Source organism: Camelus ferus, chromosome 7 (assembly GCF_009834535.1).
Source record: "Camelus ferus isolate YT-003-E chromosome 7, BCGSAC_Cfer_1.0, whole genome shotgun sequence".
Classification (NCBI taxonomy): Eukaryota; Metazoa; Chordata; class Mammalia; order Artiodactyla; family Camelidae; genus Camelus; species Camelus ferus.
In genome coordinates this window covers 79,359,318-79,387,303 of record NC_045702.1, presented here as the reverse complement: position 1 = coordinate 79,387,303, position 27,986 = coordinate 79,359,318, and the positions used below count along the sequence as shown (strand labels likewise).

General features: G+C 41.0%; 1 protein-coding gene across 4 annotated transcripts in view; it reads left to right on the top strand.

Moving 5' to 3' along the window:
- The window catches only part of VPS41 (VPS41 subunit of HOPS complex), a 178,463-nt gene that overhangs the window by 128,658 nt on the left and 21,819 nt on the right, over window positions 1-27,986 (top strand). For all 4 annotated transcript variants that reach the window (XM_014559811.2, XM_032484254.1, XM_032484253.1 and 1 more), the window contains exons 12-22: window positions 4,202-4,331; window positions 5,792-5,907; window positions 7,180-7,236; window positions 9,671-9,732; window positions 11,156-11,237; window positions 13,940-14,032; window positions 20,432-20,559; window positions 22,064-22,208; window positions 24,088-24,129; window positions 24,277-24,327; window positions 27,273-27,410. In XM_014559811.2, coding sequence (XP_014415297.1) covers window positions 4,202-4,331; window positions 5,792-5,907; window positions 7,180-7,236; window positions 9,671-9,732; window positions 11,156-11,237; window positions 13,940-14,032; window positions 20,432-20,559; window positions 22,064-22,208; window positions 24,088-24,129; window positions 24,277-24,327; window positions 27,273-27,410 — 1,044 coding nt within the window. The remainder of the gene's footprint in view (window positions 1-4,201; window positions 4,332-5,791; window positions 5,908-7,179; window positions 7,237-9,670; window positions 9,733-11,155; window positions 11,238-13,939; window positions 14,033-20,431; window positions 20,560-22,063; window positions 22,209-24,087; window positions 24,130-24,276; window positions 24,328-27,272; window positions 27,411-27,986) is intronic.

The window sequence follows — 27,986 nt, the reverse complement described above, 5'->3', positions numbered from 1 at the left end:
CACTCCCAGCTTATCTTTACTGTCGGAGTCCAGGGGTCCTGCCAGGAAAGGGTTTGGGGTGGCTTCAAGGCGTAAACAAGGAGAGCTTTTTGTAAAGGATTTTCTTTGGGATGCTGTGTACAAAAGAAATGCAATTGATTGTCTTACCCTTTATAGTAAGTAGCTTCTCCTTGTCTGTATCCTCTCCTTCTTTTACCCCCTTCTTTTCAAGTGGCAAGGAATAAAATGGGGAGATAAAACCCAGGGAGTCCCAGTTTTGAGGAGGTGGCTGCTCTCCAGCATTGCTCTGAGCGAGCACTTGCATCAAGAAACCATCGCTATAGTAACCTGGAGCTCTGGGTGCCCATGTTGCTAGGCAATGGGATGCTGTAGACATAAGTGAACACTCCAACCTGCTAAAATCAATAGGGCTGGCTTCTAGCCCTGTTGCAGGACATCAGTTTATTATTATTTTATTTATTTTTTTGAAAATAAAGGCAAGCATTGGCTCCCGAGGGAGTAAATACAATGCTTTTTGATGAGGAATGTGGAGGGGATTGAGAATGTGATTGAAAGACGGAAGGAAAGAAGCAGCGAAATGAAAAAGGGAACGCCTAATAAGCAATTGACCAGCAAGAGAATGAATGAAAGGAAACCTTTGTTAATAAAAGAGAGTATTGCAAAGGAGCGCACACCAAGAAAGGCCAACCTTATAGGGCAAATCAGAAAATGGAATTTTTTCCGAGGAAGACGTGAGGGTCTTGAAGGTGACTTAAAAGTGCATGTGTCGGGGGAGAGGGTACATAGCTCAGTGGTACAGAGCATGCTTAGCTTGCACGAGGTCCTGGGTTCAATCCCCAGTACCTCCATTAAAATAAAAAAAAATTAGAAGAAGGCTATCAGAATGTCTGAAAAAATGCATGTGCCAGCGTATGTAACTATTCATTTTCTGTCACACTATAAAGTACAGCTGAAATCCTTAAACACAGAATGAACTGGTAAAACTAAGACAGAAGGAATAAAGAAGCAAGCTTGGGGTCAGCCATGTCCCCCTTCTTTCTTTTTTTTTTTTTTTTTGTATCAAAAAGACAGTTTACATAAACAAAATTCATTTTTTATCAGTCATAATGTTATCCCCCGGCACATGGCCCCCATTATCCCTTTTCCGTACGTGCACGTTTCCTCACGGTTGCAGCCACAGTTACAAGCTCTCCTGCGTTGCCGTGTTTTTAGGCGCATCTTCCATTCTCTCTCCCTCTGCCTGTACAGCCGCCCATCCTTGCATAGAGTGGTTGTGAGCTACTTCATCTGGTTGATAGAACCGAACTGATGAGCCCGTTCCCCTAACGTTTTGTTTTCCCTTCGTTCGTCACTAAAGCGTGTGTGTTACGAGCTGCACTGAGGGTTGAGGAGCAGAGACCAACAGGACCAAATTCCTGCTCCTGGGAGGTTCACACAGAGGCAGGGCTGTCTGCCCAGCGAGCAAAAGTCGTAAATACTGAGCCGACTCACACTGCTGGTGGAGCTCTTACACATATGAGGGAGCTCGTTATATTGGTCTGGCGAGGTGGTTTTCTTTTAACGTTATTTGGTTCAATTTTTTTTTTCTATTTTGCTATTCTAATTTTGCTAATTTTTGTCATTGTTACAGCAGTCGATTTTTTAAATGTTCAAATCTTCCAGTTTTTTTTTTTTCCTCTCTTTATTATCATTGTTTTCAGATTGAGACAGTTCTCATTTCTCCATAGTTGCTCTTTTGGAATGTTTTCAATTTATGAGATGCAAAGCTAACGTAACTGTCTCTCCGTTAACCTAACAAAATCGATCAAAGGAATCTTTGAAGCCTACTGTTCTGCTGAGGGACTTTGGAGAGTAGGGGACAGTTCTGGACTTCTTTCTTTCTGTTCCTTTCATCTGTGTTTTCTGCACCAGTGTTACGCTGCTTTAGGTTTGTTGCTTTGGAAAAGGGTCGAGTATATGTTTCATGTGCTCAAGAAGCATGAGCTCTAAGCTAAAACAAATTTTATTTCCAATCCATAGTCCCACTTTTCCCACAAACTCCTGGCTCACCGTTTACTTACGTAACTTTGACCTCGTAAACTCCCTGATCTTTAATTCCCTTCATCTGCAAAATTGGGAACAACAATACTTACTGAGGGGTGGTTTAAGGACTCAGAATGATGTGTGTACAATCACCTGCTAGGTTGGTGGAACTGTCATAGGCCCTCAGCAAAGCATCTTTGCCCCTTCTGTCTTGATCTAGAAATGCATTGTCCAGAACTGTATTCACTAACCATGTGTGACTGTCTAAATTTACATTAATGAAAATCAAATAAAATTTAAAATTCAGTTTCTCAGTCAAACAGTAGTCACGTCTCAGGTGTTCGGTAGCCACCTGTGACTCACGTCTGTCACGCTGGGCAGTGCAGACAGAGACCATCCCCATCGTCTCTGGCTGTTCGGCGTTACCAGTGGAATTACTAGTAGCGGCAGTGGTCTGGGGAACGGAGCAGGCTGTGATGTAATTCTGACTCCCACACTTGTAGGAAGATGTAGCAGAGGTGTCTAGGGATGTAGCAGCCGCTCCTTGGAGCTGAAAGGGCTACGGTGACGCGCTGCTGGCCTGGCGCAGAGGCGCCTGCCCGGGGCGTCTCTCTTACATACGTGTGATTGACTTTTTTTTTTTTTTTTTAATCTATTTTTTTTATTTTCTTCCTGATCTTTATTATGTCTGTCCTGCCAACTTTAGGTTTTGTCTGTTCTTTTTCTAATTCTTTTAGGTTGTATGTTAGGTTGTCTATTTGAGATTGTTCTTGTTTTTTGAGGAAGGTCTGTATTGCTGTGGATTTCCCTCTTAGACTGCTTCTGCTGGACCCCGTAGATTTTGTGTGATTTTGTGTTTTCATTGTCATTTGTCTCAAGATATTTTTTTAATTTCTTCTTTGATTTCATCATTGACCCACTGGGGGTTTTTATAGCATGTTTAGTCTCCTTGCTTTTGTGTTTTCTTCATTTTTCTTTCTGTGGTTGATTTCTAGTTTCATACCATTGTGGTCAGAAAAGATGCTTGCAATAGTTTCTATCCTTTTAAATTTGTTGAGGCTTATTTTGTGTTCAAGTATGTGGTCTATCCTAGAGAATGTTCCACAGGCACTTGAAAAGAATGTAAATTCTGGGTTTTTTGGAAGTAATGTCCTGAAAATATCAGTGAAGTCTAACTGTTCTGTTGTGTTATTTAGTATCTCATTGCCTTACTGATTTTCTGTCTGTAAAAGGGAACCCTCCTACACTGTTGGTGGGAATATAGTTTGGTGCAGCCATTATGAAAAATAGTATGGAGATTCCTTAAAAAACTAAAATTAGACTTACCATATGATCCAGCATTCCCACTTCTGAGCATATATCCAGAGGAAACTCTAATTCAAAAAGATACGTGCACTCCAATGTTCATAACAGCACTGCTTTACAAAAGCCAAGACAAGGAAACAGCCTAAATGTCCATCAACAGATGACTGGATACACATAAATACATAGACACACACATAGACACAATGCAATACTACTTAGTCATAGCAAAGAATAAAATAATGCCATTTGCAGCAACATGGTTGGACCTGGAAATTGTCATACTAAAGTGAAGTAAGCCAGAAAGAGAAAGAAAAATACCATATGATATCACTTACATGTGGAATCTTAAGTTCATCTGTGTCTTTTTTTTTTTTTTTTTTTTTTTTTAATTTACAAAATAGAAACAGACTCACAGACATAGAAAACAAACTTATGGTTACTGGTGGGGAAAAGGGGGATGGAGGGATAAGTTGGGAGTTTGGGATTTGCAGATACTAACTACTGTATACAAAATAGATAAGCAACAAGGTCCTACTGTACAGCATAGGGAAATATATTCAATACCTTATAATGACCTTTAATGAAAAAGAATATGAAAAGGTATGTATATTTTATATATATATATAATATATATATGTGTGTATGAATTACTATGCTGTACATCAGAAATTCACATTGTAAACCAACTATACTTCAATTAAAAACAAAAAAAGGTCAAAATAAACCACTGCTGTGAAGCCATCCACGACAGGTGGTTAGAAGGATTTACAAACTTACAAAACCAAAGCGTTTAATCATGGCTAACTAGAATTAATTTGTATCATTTATAGAAATGTAATTAAAACAAGCCTTTTCCCTCTCTTTCCCCAACCAGGAAAGAGAATACTGCGCCAGGCCCAGACTGGATATTATCCAGCCACTTCCCGAGACGTGTGAAGAGATCTCTTCTGATGCTCTGACAGTGAGAGGCTTTCAGGAGAATGAATGCAGAGATTATCACTTAGGTGAGAGTGATCAGGGACCTGACTTGCATTATTTCTTACGTTTCCTCCCCTCCGCTCAAGCAGCACAACCAGGAGCGTAAACTGAGTTGCTGAAAGGCTCTTCGAGACTCTCTGGGCAAGCCTGATATGTTGAAAATGACGAGGGCATCAAGGCCCAGAGACGCCACAGAACTTGCTTGGGTTCCCGCAGCTGGAGGGAGGGGTGGAGATGGGGCCAGGACCGAGGTGAGGGGGCTGTGTGGTCTACTGTCCTAACTGTTTAATGTGACCCCTGACTTATGCTGATGTCAGGCAGCCTGATTCTGTGGTCACCACATCACTCCCAACTTGATGTCCCTAGAAAGTGTACTCTGGGATGACAGAAACGTGGGCTTCCTGTTTGTGACCAGATACTCAGAGCTTGGAAAAGTGCTTGGTACATAACTAGTTCACTAAGTATTTGTTGAGTAGATGAATGAATAGTTAGTCATCACTCAGAAAAAAAGAGGAGAACCATTGCTATATAGACATACCGGGGGCATCTGTGTTTGGGTGTCATCATACCCTTGAAAAATATATTGATGAAAATAAAACAGAATTTCCTTTCTGCTTTAAAAACAATTGACATGTTTCGAGAATATTTTCCGTTCTCATTTTGTCAAAAGAAGTGAAGAAATATTCTACATCTGTTTGAGCAGTTTTATATGAAGTCCTTTATCAGCTGAGAAATGTGAGTGGGTATTCTGGACTTACCAAAAAGCAAATGTGATTCACCAGTGAAAGCAGCCAGTCGGGGTGTTTTGCTCAGAGCAAACTCTGCTACACCCTTGGAAACCCTTCAGAACAGGGCTTATAATTGAATTCTGCAGGAAGCCCTTACGATCAGCATTGTGTACAACATGCTGAGATGACAGATGATGTCCCCAGGGCTTGGGGCGTCTGTCATTTATGCTTTAGATGGCCTTGACCTTGATGAGGAGGAAACATTTATCGCCGACTGTGGGGTGTAATTGTTCTGTAAAAATAGAACAGCACTGTAAATGGCCATAGATAAAGTTTATATACAGTAGATGAATTATATGCAGTAGACACGGAGAATTTGTGCACGATCTTTCAGCTGAGGTCAGAATGTTAATGTATGAAACACAGAATGTTTAAGCCTACCTGATTTTTTTTTTAAGTTTTTTGGTGTTTTTCTCCCTTTTTTCCTTCTCATCTTCTCTGTCTCCCTTTCTCTTTCCCTTCCTTTTCTCTTTCAAATAATTTTACATGCAAATGTTTTTTTAAGCGCTGGACTATAGCCTGTCATTCTCTACCCTGTCTCTCTCTCCTCCCTCCAGACACAGGCAAACACACTTGTTCTAAAGGGAGGAGAGTCTTCTGTTCCCTCTTAAGTTGAGCATCCTAACCAGGTCCCCCAAAACCACTGCTGAGCTTTTTACTGTTGAGTCACAAGTTGCTCTCTCCTCCCTCGTCTCTAGAGTACTCAGAAGGGGAGTCACTCTTCTACATCGTGAGCCCAAGAGATGTCGTCGTAGCCAAGGAGCGGGACCAAGACGACCACATCGACTGGCTCCTTGAAAAGAAGAAATACGAAGTAGTTTTGCTCGTACTTTCTTTAAAGTATTGACATGTCCATAACATAGAGAAGATAAAAAGGGTTTTGTAATAAATCTTTCTTGTAGGTAAATTAGAATGTTCTAAGCTAATAGTATGTAGGAGGCTAACAACTTTCCAACACTCTTTGCAGAAATTAGGGGGGGAAAGGATTCCAAGGAGTTTGTTTGACTTTACTGTTCAACGGAAGAGGAGTTGTTGATGGAGGAAGGAGGTGGGTTAGGTCCAGACAATAGCCATGTTTATTCGGTGGTTCTTCAAGGAAAATAAAATAGAGTTAATATTTCAGAATCATCTCTTTGGATATTTTAGTGAAATCATTTATTTGTGCTTATTTCACGTGTAAAAGTAAAGCTGTCACTTTATACTCGTTCAGGATGGTTTGAACTACCTGCTCTGGTAGAATGATATCCATTTCGTTAAGTCTTGGTTCAGACGAATTTGAGTAGATAATGTCCCATCATGGCTTTTTTTAAAAAAGCAGAGCATTGCTTAACTTCAACAGCTACAAAGTCATTATTGTGTTGGTTTAGTTAGAGAAACTATCTGGCTAGTCTTAAATGCTAATCAGCCCAAAACAAACAAACAAAAAATAGTCCATTTATGTGGTGCTTTAAGTGTAAACACCGGGCATTGATACCAAGTTCATACCCCAGTTATTATTATTGCTTTAGATCCAGTAGCTTCTGAAAGAAATAATTTTGTGTTTCAAACATTTGTGTTAGAGTAATAAGTGTAAACTTACCAAAATAAAAGGAAAAAGAAAATTAGAGCTTTTTAAAATCTTACTGTAGATACACCTAAATGTATACATGTAGTTTACTTTTTATGTTTGATCAAGGCAAAGCACCCCTTTGTTAATATATACCATACAGATTTAGAATGGCAGATGGATTTTTGTTTGTTTGTTTGTTTGAACCGAGGAGATTTTGTTCTATTTTGATTTGTGTCTGAAATGCGATTCCAATATCCTAATGTGGAAATGAATTCAAATGGAAATAAGAGAAGTCTTCATTTTGGTTGACTGCTTTTGTTTGAGTTTGAATTCAGTGAGGTTCACTCAACCATAACATTAAAAATTCCTGTGCTTGAAGTAAAAGCCATGGGAAAATGGGGTTTTATTTATGTAAGCTCAGAACTTTCAAACATAATAAATACAGTGTTTATAACCTCAGTATCTTTCTCTCCCACTCCCTCTCATTTTCCCTCCCTCCTCTTCTGTTCCTTTTATGATGCTTATACATAAATACAGGAAGCTCTGATGGCAGCTGAAATTAGCCAGAAGAACATTAAAAGACATAAGATTCTGGTAAGTGTGTAATTTTATTATTTGAAACATAACTTTACCTTTCAATAAGTTATCGTAAGACTGAAAGGAATTTGAAAAGAACAGATTCTTCCTACTTTCGGAGAATTTATTTCAAACTAATTCTCTAACCTGTGAGGTCAAAATATTTCATTGTCTTGAATCAGTTTCTGCTTGTAAATTGGAAATTTCGGTAATTTGGAAACTGGATTTGTGAAGGACACTTTCAGTACAAAGTTTTCCAGTTACGTTTCTTTAAATCATGGGTAAAATCACATTATCCTGAAACTTATCAAAAGAGTGGTTTCATAAAACTAGATTGCTTCCGTGAATCCGTAATAACGACCCAGCTGACTCTGTTACGGATGCTAATCTAGGACATCGAATACATTTCTATTACATTTTGGACTCTGGAAAAATTTAGTGAGTGGAAGCCCATTTCTTTGCTAACTGTAACAGTGAATGTGCAGATGGACAGCAGAAAAGAAACTTTATCCTCTGAGCATGAAGGGTCCTTAGAGATCATTTAGCCCAGGACCCTGGTTTACAGATGAAAAATGGAAGCCTAGTCCGTTACGGCTGTTCAGGTTTCAGCACAAATCCCTTCTGCCTACACTTTCCCCACCTAGGTAGACCTTTCTTTAAAATTCCTCAGAAAAGCCTCATTCCCAAAGAGTATGTAAGTGAAATCACCCAGGAACTGAAAGGAAGAGAAAGAGGGAGAGAACTAGAGCATCTTGTGGGTTTTTTTTTTAATTATTCATTCAAAATTGCAGAGAATAAGGAAGGATTCTCTAGAAACGGAGTACAAGGCATTCCAACCAGTAGAAAAGTATGGTTGAAGCAAGCAGGTCGGGAGTAACGAGAGGCTGAGCCAGTCAGTTGTGCGTTGGGTTTGGTGATAGGAAACTGATGAGTGCATTTTCCGTATATGTTTTATTTATTCTTAACATGCTTGATGGAGTCAAAGTGAATAGGGGATGATGAGGTCAAGTTGAATATAGACTGTTAGGCTAGCTGTGATGTGGAAAGGAGGAAGACTGTGGCCGGGGACCGTGACATCGTGGGAGGACTGTGGGTTATGGTGGGTGTTTTGTGTAAGAGAGAGACTTAACGTGCTCATGCTAAGAGAAAAGAGATAAAGTCAGGTGGAGGTTAATGGAGCACAGAGAAAGAGGATGCATGGGCAAGTAAGCTCCACAGTGGGGAGGGGCATGGACCTGGGGAGAAGGGTCGGAGAAACTGACTTCTGCACACAAAGCATCACTTCTCTGAACCTGGACAGAAAGACTCACCATAGATCCTGTGCTATGCGATCTGTTTTCAGAGAAATAAAGTTAAGCACCCTTTCTTCACTCCATAGCTCCAGTAGATTTGAAATATGATTTCCTACAGAATAGTTTCTTTCTTAGCGTAAAGAAGCCTGATAAGCTAAGAACGATGAGTATTTCCCTTGGGGGAGGGTGTAGCTCAGTGGTAGAGCACGTGCTTAGCATGCACGAGGTCCAGGGTTCAATCCCCAGCACCTCCATTTAAAAAAAAGAAAATTAAAAAAAAAATTCTTTTAGAAAGAGTATTTCCCTTTACTCTTGAAATGGGCACATCCTATGTGTTAATTATGCCTAGACTTTTTTCTCCTAGGACAAGGCAGGCAGAGAGAGAAATGGGTTCCTACATGTCTGCCATCCAGGAAGAAGTTCCACAGAAATTTCTTTGCGCATAAAGTAGAACTTGAAGTCCAAGTTTTGTTCTGTACACTGAGTTTAAGCTTCTCATGAAAACGCTTTCAAGTGAAATCACCTTTCATAAGAGCCAGGATCAAGCAGGAGGTCCCATGTCTCTGGTGACACAGACCGCCTTGAATCCTTTCAGAACCAAAGTAGGATAAGTGGATGGACACGGATACCAGTGAAGCCACTCACTTCACTGCTTCGAGCCCCAGTTTCCTCACCTATAAACCCATGGGTTTGAACGACCTGTTTTTCAGAGCTCATTTTCACTTGAACGTTAGCTTTAATTTTTTAATATGTCCCTTTAATGTGATGTGCTGTCATTTCATTTTCCTTAACAGCCCACATTTTTTAGAGGAAAGCACAAGGTCCAATTTTATATCCAGTGACAACGTGAAATCGTTGGCTCATGCTTCCAGTAGCGGAGATTTCTTTTGTAGAAGATGTTCTAGAAGAGGGCAGGTTAGGAGCCTTTCAAGTAGTAACTTTTTTGAAAATTGTGAACTCTGAAATGTGTGAAAATATAAGTACATTTAGATATGCTCAAGAAAGACATGAGCATAATTACATAAAGCTAATAACTAAGGTGGATAAGCAGCTTTCAGGCAGCAGGGTTAATAAGACCCTCATGCTTGGCTCAGCAATTGAGACTCGGCTTTCCATTCATTCCAGTTAATTATGAAATACCATCATTTAATTTTCCCTAGGACATTGGCTTGGCGTATGTAAACCACCTGGTGGAGAAAGGAGAGTATGACGTAGCGGCACGGTAATCAAGACGTTTTCACAATCATTTGTTATTAGAATTAAGCCGTGTTAACAATAAAGATAGATCAGTCTCTGCAGCTGATGGACTTTTTTGTTACATCTTTCTAACAGTGTTTTTTTAATATTAATGGTTTTAACCACAGAACAGATTGATATGTTATTTACCCACCTACTGTGTCATTTTCATCAAATGCAAAATGTTTTTCTCATTATTTAATGAAAAAAGTGTCAAAAACACTGCGATCTTCCCCTTTTAATGAGCTAACAAATTAGCCTGCTAGTTTCAAGGGTGCTGGCAGAAGATGCGACACTCTGGGTCAGAGACACAGGACTGTCTGCGGCGGCGGCACTTGTGGCCCTGGTGCCAGCACTCCCCGCGCCCGATCCCACAGACCCGCTTCTCACAGCACGATGCGGGGAGCGCGGGGCGGCCCTGCACAGGCCGTGGGTTGTGTTACAGGAGAGGGGCCCTGAGCTTAGGGCGTCTGATTCTTTTATAATGGGCCGTATGGCCGCCTGCCCTTGACTCTAGAGGAAGACATTCTTTTTATTTTACTGGGCGGTAAACAGACCTGCCCTTTGCTCTGGAGGGAGACACCATCTGTGTCCTCTGCCCTCCGGAGCTGTTCACTCGACATCCTCGAAAGGCTAGTCCAGAATAAAGGCAGCCAGTGGATCTGCTCACAATTCGAGAAGAACTGTCTCCCAGCAAGAGAATGGCAGTTAAGTGATCAGACCCCAGGCTCATGGCTTGCAGGGGTGTGTGGTGGACAGGAAACATAAACGGTGCACAGTGGTCGTGTGGGTCTGTGAGTGGCTCCCCCTCGAGCTGTGCAGCGTGGTCGGCAGGACCACATGGCAGCCCGGGAAGCTAGTCTTCATCTGCTTTTTATCTCTTGTTTTAGGGAAATGTGTTTCTTTGATGTGTAAATCAAGTAAGGTTGTATTCACACACAAATATTTCTCCAGATTATAGACTCTGGTAGGATTCTAATTTTCCGAAATCTGATTTTGTACTCTGTTATCTAAAACTGTTCAGGAAGTGGTTTAAATTGGCACTTTGGGGTATGATGACATTTCCTCAAGGCAAGAAGGGTCCCCTAGACTAGCAGTGCTCATCTGGCTAAGCAGGAAACTCAGAACAGGAAAATCATTGTGGACACCTCCTAACTGAGGTCTTCTCAAACGGATTCATCTTTATAAGTATTGTGTATTAATTTTCATGATTTCCATCAACTTTATATATGCAATTAAGGGAGTACTAGTAAATACCTTTAATGTTCATTGGCACTTGAGATGGAAATTTGTCAAAATTCTGGGAGAAGAGATTTATCTAAACCACTAGGGGAAATGTCTGCTTATTCTGTCTCTGTTTATTTTCTTTATTTATACTTTGTTTCTCCCTGGGATGTTTTTACTTCCAGCAAATGCCAGAAAATTCTTGGGAAAAATGCAGCGCTCTGGGAATACGAAGTTTATAAATTTAAAGAAATTGGACAGCTTAAGGTGAGCATAACTTTATTTTTAAGTCTTAAATTTTTATATGTAGTATATTAATATTGAAATGGAAATAAAATTAAGACAGTAGTAATCAGTTCTTTACTGGGATGCGAGTACTGTCCCAGCTGGAAAGAAAAATCGAACTTTTAGAAATTAGTTACAAAATACAAATCTGGCTTGTATTTTATGTGTATAAAATATATGCATATATATATTGCATGTATGATGTGCTGACTTTCTTATCTGCCCCCAGTTCTCTCTGTGATCAGACGAAGTTTTCATGTTCTTTTTAATGAATATACAACAAAGATATAGTCTCATCCAGTAGATTATAAAGCACAAGGCTTTTTTCCAGATGTACTGGCAAATTCATGCATTTTCAAATATTTTACTTGCCAGAACACAGATGGAAAATTTTGACCAGGTCGCTCCAACAAATACTTTTGGTATTTCATTTTTTTTCCATCTTTCAACTTAGTGTACAATATCGACTAATCAGTAAGGTACTCGTATGTCTGCAGGTCTGTTTAAAATATTTTTTTTTGTAATCTTTTCAGTATTTGGGAGCCTTGTCAGTCCTGTCCTGGAGTTATGAACATGTTTGTAAAAATCCCAGTTACTCAGCTGGCCCGCCCTATGACTCCATTTGTGCTTGCTCCAAAAATGTTTCTCCCCCGGGAGACCCTCGGGGACACTTCCCTCCATGTTTACTGGGCTGACCTTGGACAATCTTACCCAGCCCTATGGCCATGTTTACCGCGATGGCTCTAGAACCCAGACCTCTATGTTGAATTCCTTATCTGTGTTGGAAGTGTGGGATGGCCATTTTCCCTTGTGTATGCTACTGATAATGATTACTCAAATCACCGTGGATCCATTTCCTTCCCAAGTTTGGTCCCGCCCCTCTGAGTCTATGTGTATGACTTCATAATCATACCCATTCCTTCCCTGCTTGATAGCTCAAAGCCACTGTCTTGATGAAATCATCGAACTCACCTCCTTACACTGTTTTATCTCCAGTGCTTTTCAGTTTTACTTTGGCAGTACCAGCTGAGCCTCTCCTCCCCGCCAGGACCGCTGCCTCAGGTCCCGCCTGAGCTAGTGCACGGGCCTCCTGGTAGATCTGTGTTCAACCCTAACCCAGAGTTAGCTGTTTGAAAAATAAATATGCTCCTCTCATTTCCCTCCCACTCAGAGTATAAGATCCGAGTTCCTTTCATGACCCCACCTCAGCTTCCTCTCCAGCCTTATCTCCCTTCTGTGGCCCCGTCCCTCATCTTGGAGCCACTCTGACCTCCCTGCATGCAGAGTGAACATCCATGGCTCTGTGCCCTCGCTCCTGCTGTTCCCTCTGCCGGGGTGCCCTTCCCGTTCTCTCTTTGCCTGATAGACCAACCCCTGGCGTCTGTCATTTCTGCTTCAGTCCCCAGGATCCACCTCTCTTCGCCACAGCATCTCGTTAACCCTTCTGTGTGACACTGTTTAGAAATCTGCGTGTCTTCCCTCTGAGGCTGTGAGCCCCTGGGGGTAGTGCCTTGAGCTCTGGGTCCCCAGGACAGAGGGTGGTGATTGGTGACTCAGAGTCATTACAGTGTTGGAAACTCGACACTTAACACAGCACTGAAATAGCTGTGTTAATACACAAGCTGCATTTCCCCTCCATTTCAGACAATGGCTATGAGTTTTTAAAGGTTGACATGTTCCATTTTAAGGGGGAAAAAGAGATGCGTAGATGACCTATAACTCCTTGATCACTTAAGTTGACTTTTATCGTCTGTAACATTCTCCCTCCTATTACTTAGACTTTCATTCATTCATCAAGGAAGACCAGAGAAAGTTTAACTTAACCAAGGCAATTTTTTATTCATTCATTCATACAATGTAGACACCTCATATAACTTTTTAGAATATATTGTAATATGTTACAAGGAACTAGTTTATTTGAATCTTTTCTCTTGATTATTAATTTTCCAAAGTATTTTGTTGCCTTAAATTTTTAAAGTAAATGTATACTTTTATCTTTTCTGCGTGTTTGGAGTAGAGTTTTGTTTTGCTACTTTTTTCCCCCCCCATTTGTTTATCTTTGCTTTCACTTCTGTTGCCTTGGGAAACTGCCTTAGGAGAACATTGCTACGATTTATATGAGACGGCTTTGCCTATGTTTTCTTCTAGGAGGTTAATGGTGTCTTAAGTTTAAGTCTTTAAGCCATTTTGAGTTTATTTTTGTGTATGGTCTGAAGGAGTGTTCTAACTTCATTAATTTACATGCAGCTGCCCAGCTTTCCCAACACCACTTGCCAAAGAGGCTGTCTTCTCTCCACTGTATATTCTTGTCTCCTTTGTCAAAGATTAATTGACCATAGGTGTGTGGCTTTATTTCTGGGCTCTCTTCTGTTCCATTGATCCATATGTCTGTTTTTATGCCAATACCATGCTGTTTTGATTACTGTAGCTTTGTAGTGTTGTCTGAAGTCTGGGAGGTTTATTCCTCCAGCCTCTTTCTTTTTCTTCAGTATGGCTTTGGCAATTCTGGGTCTTCTGTGAGTCCATGTAAATTTTAGGATTATTTGTTCTAGTTCTGTGAAAACTCTCCTGGGTAATTTGACAGAGATCCCATTAAATCTGTAGATTGCTTTGGGTAGTGTGGCCATTTTAACTGTTTTGCTACTTTGCAAAGAAATTTTTTTTGTTTCCTTTTCCTACTTTAGGCTATCAGTCCTTATTTGCCAAGAGGGGATCCAGTTCTGAAACCACTCATCTATGAAATGATCTTACACGAATTTTTGGAAAGCGATTATGAGGTATGACGTTCTAGCATCATCCTATTTACTTGTTCCCAGTGGGAAAATGTTAAGAAATCTAGAAGTCATACAGTGGAGCAACTGGTTTCAAGGAAACAGCTTCACAGTTTGTACGCAGTAGGGGAAACTGGGGTAGATGCACTCTGATGTCAGCTAATGGTTACGTAGACATTATTAGTGAATATGTCTAATAAATGTACGTTTTGACGGACTCCTTAAAGCTGCCTCCTTGATAGAGCTGAAGGAAAAGGACCAGCTGCCATTTGGGGAATTTCGTAAATAGAATTGCAGCAGCCATTGATGGTTGTTACCCCGAAAGAATTCAGAACTTCCTAAAGCATGGGTCTCAGAACTAAGTTCACCAAAGGAGGATTAAAGAGAAATTAGGAGGCAGGAGTGGGGACGGGGATTGGAAGTGATCTGTTTGTTTATTGATTAAGGAGGAAGGTGGTACCTGAATTGCTCATCTGCCCTACATTGTGTTTTGTTTTGTTTTTTAACATGCGTGCTCTAGTGTTATCCTCTCAACAGCACTATGAATAGTAGTACCCAATTTTACAGAGGAACTGACGGTTATAGAAATTGAATAGCTTGCCCAAGGCCATCCATTTAAAAAATAGTTCTGCGTAGATTTTAAATTTGGTGTTTATATGCACCCTAAATGGATTATAATTTTTAACATTATTCAGAAAATGTTTAGTGCCTCCTAGGCTCTAGGAGTATGCCAGGCACTCGGCACGCCAGCGTGGACAAAGTGATGCTCATTCAGCGACAGCTCTTCGTCTCAGTCACCCCCGGGCACGCAAACCAGCGGTTCTCAACAGGGGCGGATTCTGGCCCCACCCCGGGGGCCTCTGACAGTATCTGGGGGCACTTTTGATTGTTACAACTGAGGAATTGGCACTCCTGGCACTTAGTAGGTAGACGCCAGCAGGGATACTGCTGGACATCCTACAGGGCACAGGGCAGCCCCAATGCTGAAGAATTTTCTGTCCTCAAATGTCAACACTACTGAGGTTGAGAACCCCTAATATAAAAAGATAAGTTAGTGGGAGGGTATAGCTCGGTGGTAGAGAGCGTGCTTAGGGTGCGTAAGATCCTGGGTTCAATCCCTGGTACCTCCATTAAAAAAAATAAGTAAATAAATAAACCTAATTACCCCATACACACACACACACACGAAAGACAGAAAAAAGATGTTATTACATAATATGCTGGGAGCTCTAATAAAGCTGTCAAATGAAGTGTGGTAAAGACTCAGCCTCCTCCCACTTCTGACCAGAGGAAAAAATGAGATTTCCTGCAGGCAGGTTCTGGACGAGGGTGGGAAGCTGTTTTCCAGAGCCGTAACCGGTGCTGGAAAGATCCATAAACCAGGAGACTTCGGGCCGCGGGCTGCTGTTCTCCAGTTTCTGCCCAGCCTTCACAGCCTTTCATAAAAGGGGCAATGTCTTCAGCTCCTTATAAAGTTCAGGGGCCCAACCCAGTGATACGTTTTCATTTTTGGTGCCTCCTTTGTCTGTTGCAAGGTGTCGCTGCCTCTGTATATTCTGATGTTATGTTTTAAAAATAAGGAAGACTTTATTTTCAACTTTCCTCTTGCCTGTAAGAATGTGGGGTGTCTTGCAGAAAGTATAATTATATTAATTAATTTTATATTAATTATAAATATTTTTTAAAGAAACAGAAGGAGGCGATCAGACTAAAGAGGGAATGAGAAAAGGAACTCCTTATGTTTGGGGTGCCTACTTTTTAATACCGATAATTGATTCAAGTTAAGGAGGGGTAATAACGCAAATACTGCATTTTAACCCTGAGACTATTTTTAGAGCTTAAGATCTCAAGGGACCTTTCAGATAGTGAATGTTTACCCTGATAACTCCAGTGTTTGGTCAGTTACTGTCAGCCGTTCTGGATCCGTCAGCCTCAAGCATCCTGATGCACACGTGACCTGCGCAGTTCCTTTACTGTTAAAGAGTCTGTTCTTCTCGCAGGGAGGAATTAAGTGCTTCAGCATGAATTAAACTGGAACAAAATATTTCTTTAATAATCGTGTATACTAATGGAGGCAACATTTCCTCATCGTCCTCTCTTTTTAGCCCATGTTCTAATATAATCTAGTCTTCTCTGCCAGCCTGGGCCTGTTCATTTCCAGGGCTGTACAGACGAGTTTATGGTAATAGTTTCTGTCATTTAATGCTGGGTACCAACTGATGTCATCTGGAAGCATGGTTCCGATTCATTTCCCATCCTGTTCAATTCAGTGTATCTTCATTTAGAACCTGCCATGGTCTGGAACTGGGCTGAGAACTCAGTTGGGTCCAAGAGAAATCAAAACACAGCCCTAGGCTTACACGCGTTTAAGAATGACTGGGGAGACCATATTAATAAGTTTTAAGCAACTAGAAAATAACTTAAGACAGGAAGAGCTATGTGTTATAAGAGATCTAGTGAGAGGCAGTTATTGGCCATAGTTATTGGAAAAGGTTTCTTGAGTGAATAGACTCGTGATGGACTTCTGTTTCCTTCCAGTATGTTCTGAGTACACGGAGCGGCTATCATAAATAATCCATCTTTGTACATCTTCCCAAAAGAAAGAGATTTATGAGTGTTCTGTGAAAAATGATGGGGAGAGTATGGCCTTTATTTAGAAATACCTAAGCTTAGTTATTCTTGTCCTCTTTTTAACGTAATGTAATTTAACCGTGGGGGAAGAAAAGCGATTTTGTTATTTTTATGATTCTGTTACGATTCTTCCACATGATTTAACTCCTACTTTTTCAAGAAACTGTTTTCAGTCTTGTTTCATTAAAGTTACCCAGCTACTTCATATCTGGAAGGCTTTTTGCCTGAGACTGAAAGAAATAAGCATGACTTAAATTTAGAGTTTGTAGATGTTTTTCCTGAATGTTTGAAGGTGTCTGCCTGATCAGTACTATTAAAAAGGTTATAAATAATTTGTTTTTGTCATAAGCTCTTATAAATAATTCATATTTTAGCTTCTGTCATTCTCTGTCATGTTTAACTTTGAATTAAATTGTCACATAATTGATCAGAAAGCAGTGTTCTAAAGCAACACGTTTGATCACATATAAAATAGATGAAAATTTTGTGCCACTAAATAGCACTAAAGGTCAGGAGAAAAGTAGAAATTGTATTTCTCAGGAATTTTCTCTTCTTCCTAAAAAGACATGAAGTCACAGTATTTCCTGGGAGGTACTGATGTTTCATGACTCATTTGTAAGGGGTTTCTACTGAAATGGATATCACCTTGCCTTTTAATTTATAACAGCAGAATTACTTTTCCTATTTTTTTTAAGGTGGGGTCAGGCAATTAGGTTTATTTATTTATTTATTTTTGGAGGGGATACTGGGGATTGAACCCAGGACCTTGTGCATGCTAAGCATGAGCTCTACCACTTGAGCTATACCCTTCCCCTAACAGCAGAGTTACTGCAAAGAGTTAAGCTTTGCTTCATAATATTAATGGCAAATGTATAAGCATGTTAAAAGTGGGATGGTTTCTGTGGCATTTCACTTACTGGTTCGTATTTTTTTTTTTTAAGGCTTCATAAACTCCAAATCCAAAAACTACTTTTTTAAAAAATTTTTGTGGTTGGGGGAGGTAATTCGGTTTGTTTATCATTTATTTATTTAGAGGTGGCACTGGGGATTGAACCCAGGACCTCAAGCATGCTAAGCATGCGCTCTACCCCTTGAGCTACACCCTCCCCTCATCCTACTGGTTACTCTTTAAACTTTTACTTACTCTGATGGGCACTGAGGGGTGCTGTAACTTTGCCCACTTGATCATGACAGTCCCCTGATAACTGTGTCCTCTAATTAATAATAAAGGCCCCATGGGTGATTTCATCAGTATTTTTGAAATTGAAGTATAGTTGATTTACAATGTTGTGTTTGTTTCAGGTGTACAGCATAGTGATTCAAATATATATATATATATATATATATATATATATATATACACACACACACACACACACACATACACATACATAAAAGAATATGTGTGTGTGTATATATACACACACATATATATATACACACACACATATATATATATATACACACCTTTTTCATTATAGGTTTTTACAACCTATTGAATATAGTTCCCTGTGCTATACATTAGGACCTCGTTGTTTATCTATTTTATATCTAGTAGTGTGTATCTGTTAATCGCAAACTCCCAGTTTATCCCTCACTCCAAACCCCTTTGGTAACCATAAGTTTGCTATGTCTGTGAGATTGTTTCTGTTTTGTAAGTAAGTTCATTTGTGTCATTTTTTTAGATTCCACATATGAGTGATATCATATGTTTGTCTTTCTCTGACTTACTTGATTTAGCATGATAATCTGTAGGTCCATCCATGTTGCTGCAAATGGCCTTATTTCATTCCTTTTTATGGCTGAGTAGTACTCCATTGTGTGTGTGTGTGTGTGTGTGTGTGTGTGTGTGTGTGTGTGTACACGTGTACATACACCACACTTCTTTATCCATTCATTCATTTGTTGATGGACATTTAGGTTGTTTCCATGTCTTGGCTATTGTAAATAGTGCTGCTGTGAACACTGGGGCGCATGTATCTTTTTGAATTGGAGTTTTCTCCAGACATATGCCCAGGAGTGAGATTGCTGGGTCATATGGTAACTCCATTTTCAGTTTTCTGAGGTGTCTCCACACTGTTTTCCAAAGTGGCAGCTCATCAGTATTTTCTAAGCACATTTATTTCAAGGGTGCACAAAGCCAGTTAAGCAGAGAAAAGCCTAACGTGAAATGTGATAAATGTTTGTTTCAGTTTACACTGGAGTCATCATGTTCTTATCGCACAATATGACCGGTCATTTTGTCTTATTTTGTGTTAGAAGTTGGCAGTACTGCAAGGCTGTTGCCTGAATCAGAAAAAGGGGGGAAAGGAGCCAAGGTTTCTTCTTTCCCTGAACAGTATTATTCCTGGTCTCAAGGCTACTGAGAGCTGCCAGTGTTGGAGTGGAAATCTTTTCAAGACTTTTTTTAATCTTATAAATTTCAGAGTCTTAAGAAAACAGAAACATCATCCAAAGTATCATTTTGATTCAGAGAACATTTTAATGCTCTGATTCAGTCATTATATAAAATATATCATCTTTACTTATTGAAGCCTCTCCCCAAATCTCTCCAGTCAAATTGCAGCCATGCTCATATGAAGGAAGGCTGCAGTTTGGAGAATGTGCGTTGTGTTTGCGTGTTGTTCTGGTCTTTTGCCATCACCCTTTGTAGGGGTTACTTCAGTACAAAGTGGGTAGGAACTGAATGGAAACTATATTCCTGATTCTTTGGTGATTTTTCTTCTTACCAAATCCTGGTACTTTACAGAAGCAAATTCTACCACACTGTTTTCATTTCTAAATACCATTTAAACCGATTCATAGTAGTTCATTAAAGCATTAGTTGAGTTATTTAATATTGGTAATACGATCTTTTTCAAAAATGTGAAAAATATTTACTTCAAACATTTGCTATCTTTTGGAAACATCTAAGTTTTTTAGCTGAAAGTTGTCAAGGATCAGTAAGGAAACTGCTTTGAGTTACAGGGGCTAAAGTTACAAGTACTCTGAGTTACAAGAGCTAAAGTTAGGATTCAGGAGGGCAGAGGCTGCCCAGGACACTGGCCAAGAATCAGCCATGGAGGAAAAGAGGATCCAGTCAGGGGATCTGGAGTTTTCTATCGGAACCACAAAATCTGAGATCCTTAGATAGCCAGGGTTAGGAGCAGGGGATAAGACTTGAACCAAAGTCCCAAATGCCCAAAGAAAAGTAGATTTAGAGGCAGGAACGGAAGAAGAACAGAGATGATAACTTGTTGAAGGTGGGATGCAGGGCGATTCCGCCGTGGGAGCAAAGCCGCCACGTGCGTATTGCTGGCAGCGCGGTGACGACTTCACGACCAGTGCACATGGCAGCCCAGACCTCAAGGGCACAGATGGTGGTGGGGAGGGCAGCTGACTTGGACAGTATCTGTGAGATGTTAAAGACGACCTCAAATGTTAGAGTCAGTCCAGGATGAGGAAAGAGCGAATCAGACCTGAACTTTGTGCAGTGGCCCTTTACGGAAGGACCAGGGGGGCTTGCTTCCTTGTGCATTTCACCCAGTAGGTGGAGCAGTGGTGGCCCCGCCTGCTCCCCAGGAGTGGCGAGTGGAGATGTGCAGTCATTCTCTGCCTCCCCTCGCCATCCCCAGGCCCGCAGTCTGAAAACTGACAATATGTTCATGGACCAGTGTTTTAATCGTAAAATGGTTTTGTCTGTTTTCCACAAATACTTTGAGGCACTGTTGGAACTCTCTGGATTATTTTCCTGTTTAAAGAGTGTTCTTCGTCCGTTTTCCCCGCCTGGGTTAGGGCTTTGCCACGTTGATCCGGGAATGGCCCGGAGATCTGTACAACAATTCGGTGATGGTTCAAGCAGTCCGAGATCATCTGAAGAAAGACAGTCAGAACAGGACCTTACTTAAAACCCTGGCAGAACTGTGAGTATCCTGTTAGCGCTGCTTTTTCCAAATCAATCTACATGAAAAGTTGTTCGTATTTAAAATCTGGCAAACTGAATGGGAAGGACAAAGTTTATATACCATTTTCCCACATTCACTCTTAGTAAAAACCTTTCATAAACCTTGAGTGGACAGCCGGCAGGGAAGGGAAGGAAAAAGTATGAAACGGTACAGTGGTAATGTGATCCCAGAGGAGAGGAACCCTTGTCAGCAGCCCTGGGTAGAGGCAGTGGCCTGGTGGGGGAAGGGGACTGGGTCTTAGATCCTCGCCCAGATCAGTTTCCCAGTGAGGCCCTGGGTGCCGTCATCCTTGGATCTGCAAGCCGGTAAATTTCTCAAACCTTAGACTCCTCATCCATGAGATCCCAGGTGATAACACAGTTCTTCATGGGATGGATTTCATAATTCCAAAACGATTATGAAACTTCATAATCAAAAACGACGTGCCATGCCTGAGACCGAGTCAGGGCTCAGAAAATGGAAGCTTGGTTGATGCTTTTCTTATTGGGCACTGTCGGGGTCCCGGGCTTTGTGCTACATGCCTGTGGTGCAGGAGCGGGTAAGGCACACGCAGGCCCTCTAGGGGCTTTGGTTTAGTGGAACAAGCACACTGCGTGTGGGAAATCTCAGCAAGACCGTCTTGCCTCGGCCCCTCCTTGCACCACCCCCAACCTCAGGCAACCCGCTCCATCAGCTTCTTAACATCTTTCCTCCGACACCAGAATGGCCTGGAATTCAGGGCTGTTTAAGGCTTTCCACAAAAGGAGTCATGTTTGTGGAGCACTGATCTCTTCTGGAAACAGTGTTCTGGTTTCCCTTGGACTCTGTAGGACTGACACTGTACTAATAATAGTTCTGTAGGGCTAATAATGGACTCACAGTGCAATTTAGGTTCAGTTGGCTTTTAGGAAGCCGGCTTAGGGAATTAAGCAATGTGAAAAACGCTGTTTCAACAGAAAAGCACATTTACATTTTATATAACCTCCTTAGGAATAAGCTTTTGGAATGTCACCCATTTGTCAGCTGAACCCTGCTTGTAAGAATTTTTACTGATTTTTTTTTTTTTTAATTACCAGAATAAGAATGTCTTTCATTCTGGGTCATGCTTGTAAGAATTTTTACTGATTTTTTTTTTTAATTACCAGAATAAGAATGTCTTTCATTCTGTGTCATTCTTTATGTGATATACAAATTCCTATAAAAATTTTTTTGAGAATTTCTATAAAGGAAAATTTTTATTAGTTGGGTATTAAAAATTTTCTAAAACTTTGGTGAGATGGGAAGCAAGGTTCTGAGAAAGAAATACTTATTGGTCGCGTTATAGTTAAATCTGAAAGAACAGTTTTCTTAAATAAAGTGAACTTTTCTCTCCAGGCAAGTTTTTCAGTTTTCATTAAGGTAAAACATGATCTGTACATGTGTATAGTGTGTGTTTAATCAGAAGCATGGGTGAACGTTAATGTGAAAGTTTTTGTCTTACCAGGTACACCTATGACAAAAACTATGGCAACGCTCTGGAAATATACTTGACGTTAAGACATAAGGATGTTTTCCAGTTGATCCACAAGCATAATCTTTTCAGTTCTATCAAGGATAAAATTGTCTTATTAATGGATTTTGATTCTGAGGTAATGTGTTTCTTAATTGAATGCTGATCAATTATGTGTGCTATTCCAAATTTTTGATGAGACATTTATCCATGTGCTGGAGGCGTTAATCAGTCATGTGACTTGGCTGATGATGTTCAGAACACCCTGACCCCCACTAGATGTTACGTTAGTAGCTGGCACTCAGGAATCCTTTACTTACGCGGTTATTCTGTAAAAGCAATCATAATTTGATGTGGAACTTTTTAAGCTGTGTGTGTGTGAAATAGTTTTTTAGTAAAACAATTCATATGATTCACAGAAACAAAGAATCCAGCCATATGCTTTAGCTCATCAACCCTGTTAACTGTATGTCTCAGATTTAAAATTTTAAGTAAACTCTTTTGATCCATTTGTTGCCTTCTTTTCCCTTGGCATTCACAGCTCTAGCATGTGGAGTTTCCATTGATCTCAGGTGATGCTCAGGTCCAGGACAGTTTACTTCAGGTCCAGGTTATCTTATTACAGGACAGATTTGAATAGCGGACTGCTTGTCTGATGAGGGCACCCAACCTCCACAGCTCACAGTGGCTCTTTGTAAAGGGATACAAACTGTGTGTGTGTCTCAAAAAAGAAAGCTAATGCCAAGTGCTCATGATGGAGGGGGATGCATAAAAACAGTTCTTATTCCAAAAACTGAAAGTTTAGGTTAAGAGTAACACCCTTAAGGCTGCAAAAGAGTTACCTGGATTTTTTAAAATTTGTATTTTTACTATATTTGGGGGTATTATGTGCTATGTTATATATCTACTATGTGCTATATATTAGACTTCATGCACTTAAACTTAATGTAAATAGGAGCTATATCTACCTCTTTTTTCTGAAAGATGCTTTTAGCCTACTTTTCGCACTGGAAGAATCAAATCCTTAGGGACCACAGATCTAAAAAGAATTAGTGCGGTTCTGAGGAAGTTCAGGTACAGGACAGAAAATGATTACGAGGATAAGAAGTTTATGTAAAAATTAATTACATTTCTCCATATATAGTCTCCCCTTACATCTGTTCCACCCCCACCACGTGTCTCACGAGCCTAGTTCTGCATATGGAGCCACAGATAGAAGATGAATGAGCTCAAAGTAACCGCTATTCAAGAGCATGAACCAAAGTTAAGGAATCATAGTACTTCATAATTAGGAAATAATTTAAGGATAATCTCTTTCAACATCCTAATACTTCAGAGAGAAAAAAGCAGACAGGGAGGCAGTGGCAGAGCAGAGTCGAGACCAAGACTCAGGGGTGTGAAGGAGCCTCAGTGTTGTGGGCTCTCTTCCCCCCCACCTCTCGTCACAAACGCCATCCGGTTATGTTAGAGGTGGCGAAAGTGAATTCTAAAAATCCAGAAACTGTATCATTATGAAACTTAAAATATCTTTTTTTTTTCCTTTTGTTTGTCCTCTGCTCCACGTAAGACCAGCTCCTTATATCTGTGGACTCTGAATCTGTAGGGGACACACTGAATATTCGGGTGGCCAGAAGCACCGCTCATTTTTGTGGTGCTGTGCACGGTACGCTCCCCGGAACTACTGAGAGTCACACGAGAACTTACAAAGACACCTGGGACATCGGGGAGCCTAGAATATATGCAGTCAAGGTGTTTTGTATTAGTGAGTGGTAGCAAGGCGTCCTTTTAAGTCATATGCAAAAGCACGTAGACCTCAGATTGAAGCCCATTTTCAAACACATTTAGAAACATCTCACCTAAGGACCACTGTAAAGCTATGAACCTCCTTAGGTGCATAAAAAAAGGCCTCTACCTTTAATGGTAATACCATATACATTTGTTTTTTTCTGTTCTCTTTTTCTTTGGCAAATTTCAGTGACTGTGGTTTTTTGTTTTTTTTTTTTTTTCTCATATTACAGAAAGCTGTTGACATGCTTCTGGACAATGAGGATAAAATTTCAGTGAGTGTCTCTTGTTTTTTATGTGGGTTAAAACAGATGAGTGTCTGGGACCACTATCGCTGTAAAGAAGAGAGATGTTTATCAGATAATTTTGCAGCTGTGTTTGTGTCCACGTAACGCAACATTCAAGTTTCTTTTTTTCTGTAGATTAAAAAGGTTGTGGAAGAATTAGAAGACAGACCAGAGTTGCAGCACGTGGTAAGCATGACAGGCTTCTTTTGCCTTTTTTTTTTTTTTTTTTAACATTTTTTTTTTTACTGAGTTGTAGTCATTTTACAATGCTGTGTCAAATTCCAGTGTAGAGCACAATTTTTCAGTTACGTATGAACATACATACATTCATTGTTACTTTTTTTTTTTTTTTGCTGTGAGCTACCACAATTTTGCCTTTTGATTAGTGAGGCAAATCACCTTCCAGTGCTGGTGTGAGAATACTGGAGTGAACATTTCAGGTTAATATTCAGATTGGAGGTTTGACCACAAATAATATTCTCAAATTATTATAATGCAGTTTATGCTCTGAATCCAACCTAGGGATTAATAACAGATCAGGCACTTTGACCCACAATTGAATTGTGACTTTTTTTAAAAAAAAGTTATTCATTTTTGTGTTTTCAAACTGTGCTTGGGAGTAAGTACCTTCCATCAACTGAAAAAAAAAAATGCAGAACCTAAAAGTTGCAAATTATGTTTTATTCAAGGACGTTACTTAGGACGGTAGCCTGGGAAGGCAGCCTCTCAGAGAGCTCTGAGGGGCTGTTTAAAGAGGTAAAGGAGCAGCCAGGATACACAGGAGTTTTTGCTGGGAAAAAAACAAAACAAAACAAAACCATGTAGTCAAACATCCAAAGATTACTGTTAATCAAAAAAAAAAAAAAAAACCACACACACAAAAAATAAACAAACCAACCCCCAGACACATCTCAGGTTAATGATTTTGGCACCTTCCTGTGTATGGGAAGATTTGAGAGTCTGGGTGCACGGAAATTATTCCTTTGATGTGCATCTTAACTGTCTAGGGCTTGTATCCCGTTTTTCTCCATCCTGAATTCCCCATCAGGGGGACGCCTGCAGTGGCTGAAGGCTTGATGGCAGGAAATGTTCATCGTTAACCAGAACGGCTGGCAATATTTTTTGTCTGCACGTCTGTAGCTACCATCCAGTAGAGTTCTGGCATAAATTACAGGCGAGCCGGTGCCCTGACCTGGGTGCTGCACATACCAGGTACTCCTGCCAAGGAAACGCCACGCAGCTGTTCCGTGTCCAGGACCACACTGATCACAGAGCAGACCCTCGGTCTGTCTGTCCTCCACCCGGACGCTCGCTGTGCCCACTCCTTCCGTATGGTCCTGTGGTGGTCTCGCAGGCCCCTTAGTCTAGGTTTCCTTTGCCGGGAGGGCGGCTGCTTTGACTTTGCATTTTGTCATCGTGGGAGGAAAGCAGATGGTGTTTTCTATGTCCTTTCAAAATTACACAAAAGTCTTCAGTGAAAAGATGGGATATTGCGGTAGGGCTCTGGGCATCAGACTCAGGGAGCACTCTGGTGTCTCTGTCCACCCCTCTGCACCCCAGGAGGAGGCCCAGGGAACAGAGTATTTTATTCAAGTCAGTTTTGTCGCCAAGATAGGAGTATGAAGGTATTTTAGGGTTGTTTTTTTTTTTTTTGGATTTTGGGGGATTTTTTTTGGCTCAGAGGTTGTACAGATGCTTTTGCTGTATTGTTGATGATTGGAAGTCTCTAGATCACCTGCTTATCCAAGCAGGGTACCTCTGCGCTGGCCTCCTTGGGATTTGTTTATAAAGCAGTGATTTCTGGCCTCCTTGAGCCACAAGACTGGATTACAGGCGGGAGGCGTCCAGTGACCCTGTAATTGGGGCAGCGGTGGCGGGACTCACACTAAAGCGGCTCATCTCCCCCGTCAGGCAAGGTAACGTCTCCATAAATCTGCCCCCGCAGAAGTGACAGGGCCTCCGCCTCTGGGAAAGCGTGGTGTGTGTCCAGCTCACACACTGAGCCCCGCGCCAGTGGACTGGCCGGGGCCCTCATCAGCCTGGTGTGGACTTCTGTCTGTCTGTCTGTCTGCTCTCCCCTCTTCTTACCTGAGGGAGAGGGGAACAGCTAACCCAACCCAAGGAGTGGTTTCCCAATGTGCTGGTGTCCCGGTTAGGCTTATTTAGCGACCACATACAGTCCCGCATGTCCGTCTTCAGTGAACTCATTCCCAGTCCAGCTTCGGGGGCCGGCCAATGCTCTGTGCTCCTGAAGACCCAGGCCACTCAAGGTGCGAAGGCACCGTGTGTAAGTCTTTCTGCCTCAGTTGGGTTACCGGGTGTTTGTTTCCATCTAACAGCAACAAAGCATCCAACATCGACTTGTGACTTCTGCGTCATCTGCAGACTTCACCTTGCCCCTAAGTAGAAAGGGAATTACTGGCTTCCTTTGAGGTCCAGTAACTTTTTCAGAAGGTTAGAAAAAGGAATCGATTTTGAAAATGGGTTCTGAACACCCGTACTCTTCTTGATTTTTACTTTTTGTTTTTGTTTTCATTGTTGCCACTACAGGCAGCATTTCATTGCAAACACAGATCTCAGTAAGACTTAGCAGAGAGGAGATGCAGAATGTATGAGAATTAATTTAGCCCTTGCTGCTTGAGTTTTTAAGAACATATTCTTGCCCCATGATTCTGCCTCCTTTATATAAATAGGAAGGATGAGAATTTTCTCATCTAGAAACACAATTCATCAAGCATTTCATTCTCTGAGGTGAAGCAGATGATGGTGATACTAACAACTCCCATCAGTAACATTTTTGCACTTCTTAGTATGTGCCAGGTGTGGTTCTGAGGGGTCTACAGGTGCTAACTCACTCATTCCTCACAACCACCCCATGAGATTTCTGCAGATAAAGAAACTCAGTCACAGAGAGGTTAGTGATCTGCCCCAGGTCACGTGGTCGGCAAGTGACGGAGCCAGCTCACTCGGGCCATTTTAGAGAGGACATTCTCCTTTCTACTTGCCCTTTACCTAGAGACTTTTTCCCTCAACCTCTTCATGGAAGCTGTTTCGAACTGAAAATAGCAATGTTAAACAGGCACTGCTTTTCTTACTTCAATATTCATGGTTTATTCCTTTGTTCTTTTCAGTATCTGCATAAGCTGTTCAAAAGAGACCATCACAAGGGGCAGGCCTACCATGAAAAGCAGATCAGCCTCTACGCGGAATACGATCGACCAAACCTGCTTCCATTTCTCCGAGACAGCATCCATTGCCCCCTTGAGAAGGTAAGTCACAGACGCCCTGGCCACACACTGCAGGTGACCGAGCTGTCCTTGTTGGTGAGCTCTTGGTTTCCCTCTTCCTGTCTCTGCTCATCCATCGTGTAACCAGTCAGCTTCTTAATCCACACCCAAGAAGTCTCTACTTCAGAAGAGTTTATGGATTGTTTAGGCTGATAGATGCTTAGGAGATATTTTGGTGTTTGTTTTTATTTTAAATGGAAAGTGTTTAAAGTTTCAAGGCATTCAGAGCACGTTGACTCACTATCATTGACAGTTTCACTTCTGCCAGAATACAGCTCTGTCATCATTTCTGGTCACCTGCCTTTGCTGGGACTAGGTAATCATTGAGAGACGGGGTCATCTCAAATGGCAGGTGCTTGGAATCTTCAAGAATGCAGGTCAGACTTATGCTGAATTGATTGATATCCCTCAGTCTTCTCGAAGACCAGAGTTCAGGCTTTAAAATCACAACTCTTAAATTCCAAAATTAAACGCAAGTTTTTATGAAATTGTTCATTCTAAAAGAGAGACAGGGTTGGTAAGAATTTATAACACCTACCACAATTTGAAAAGACGATA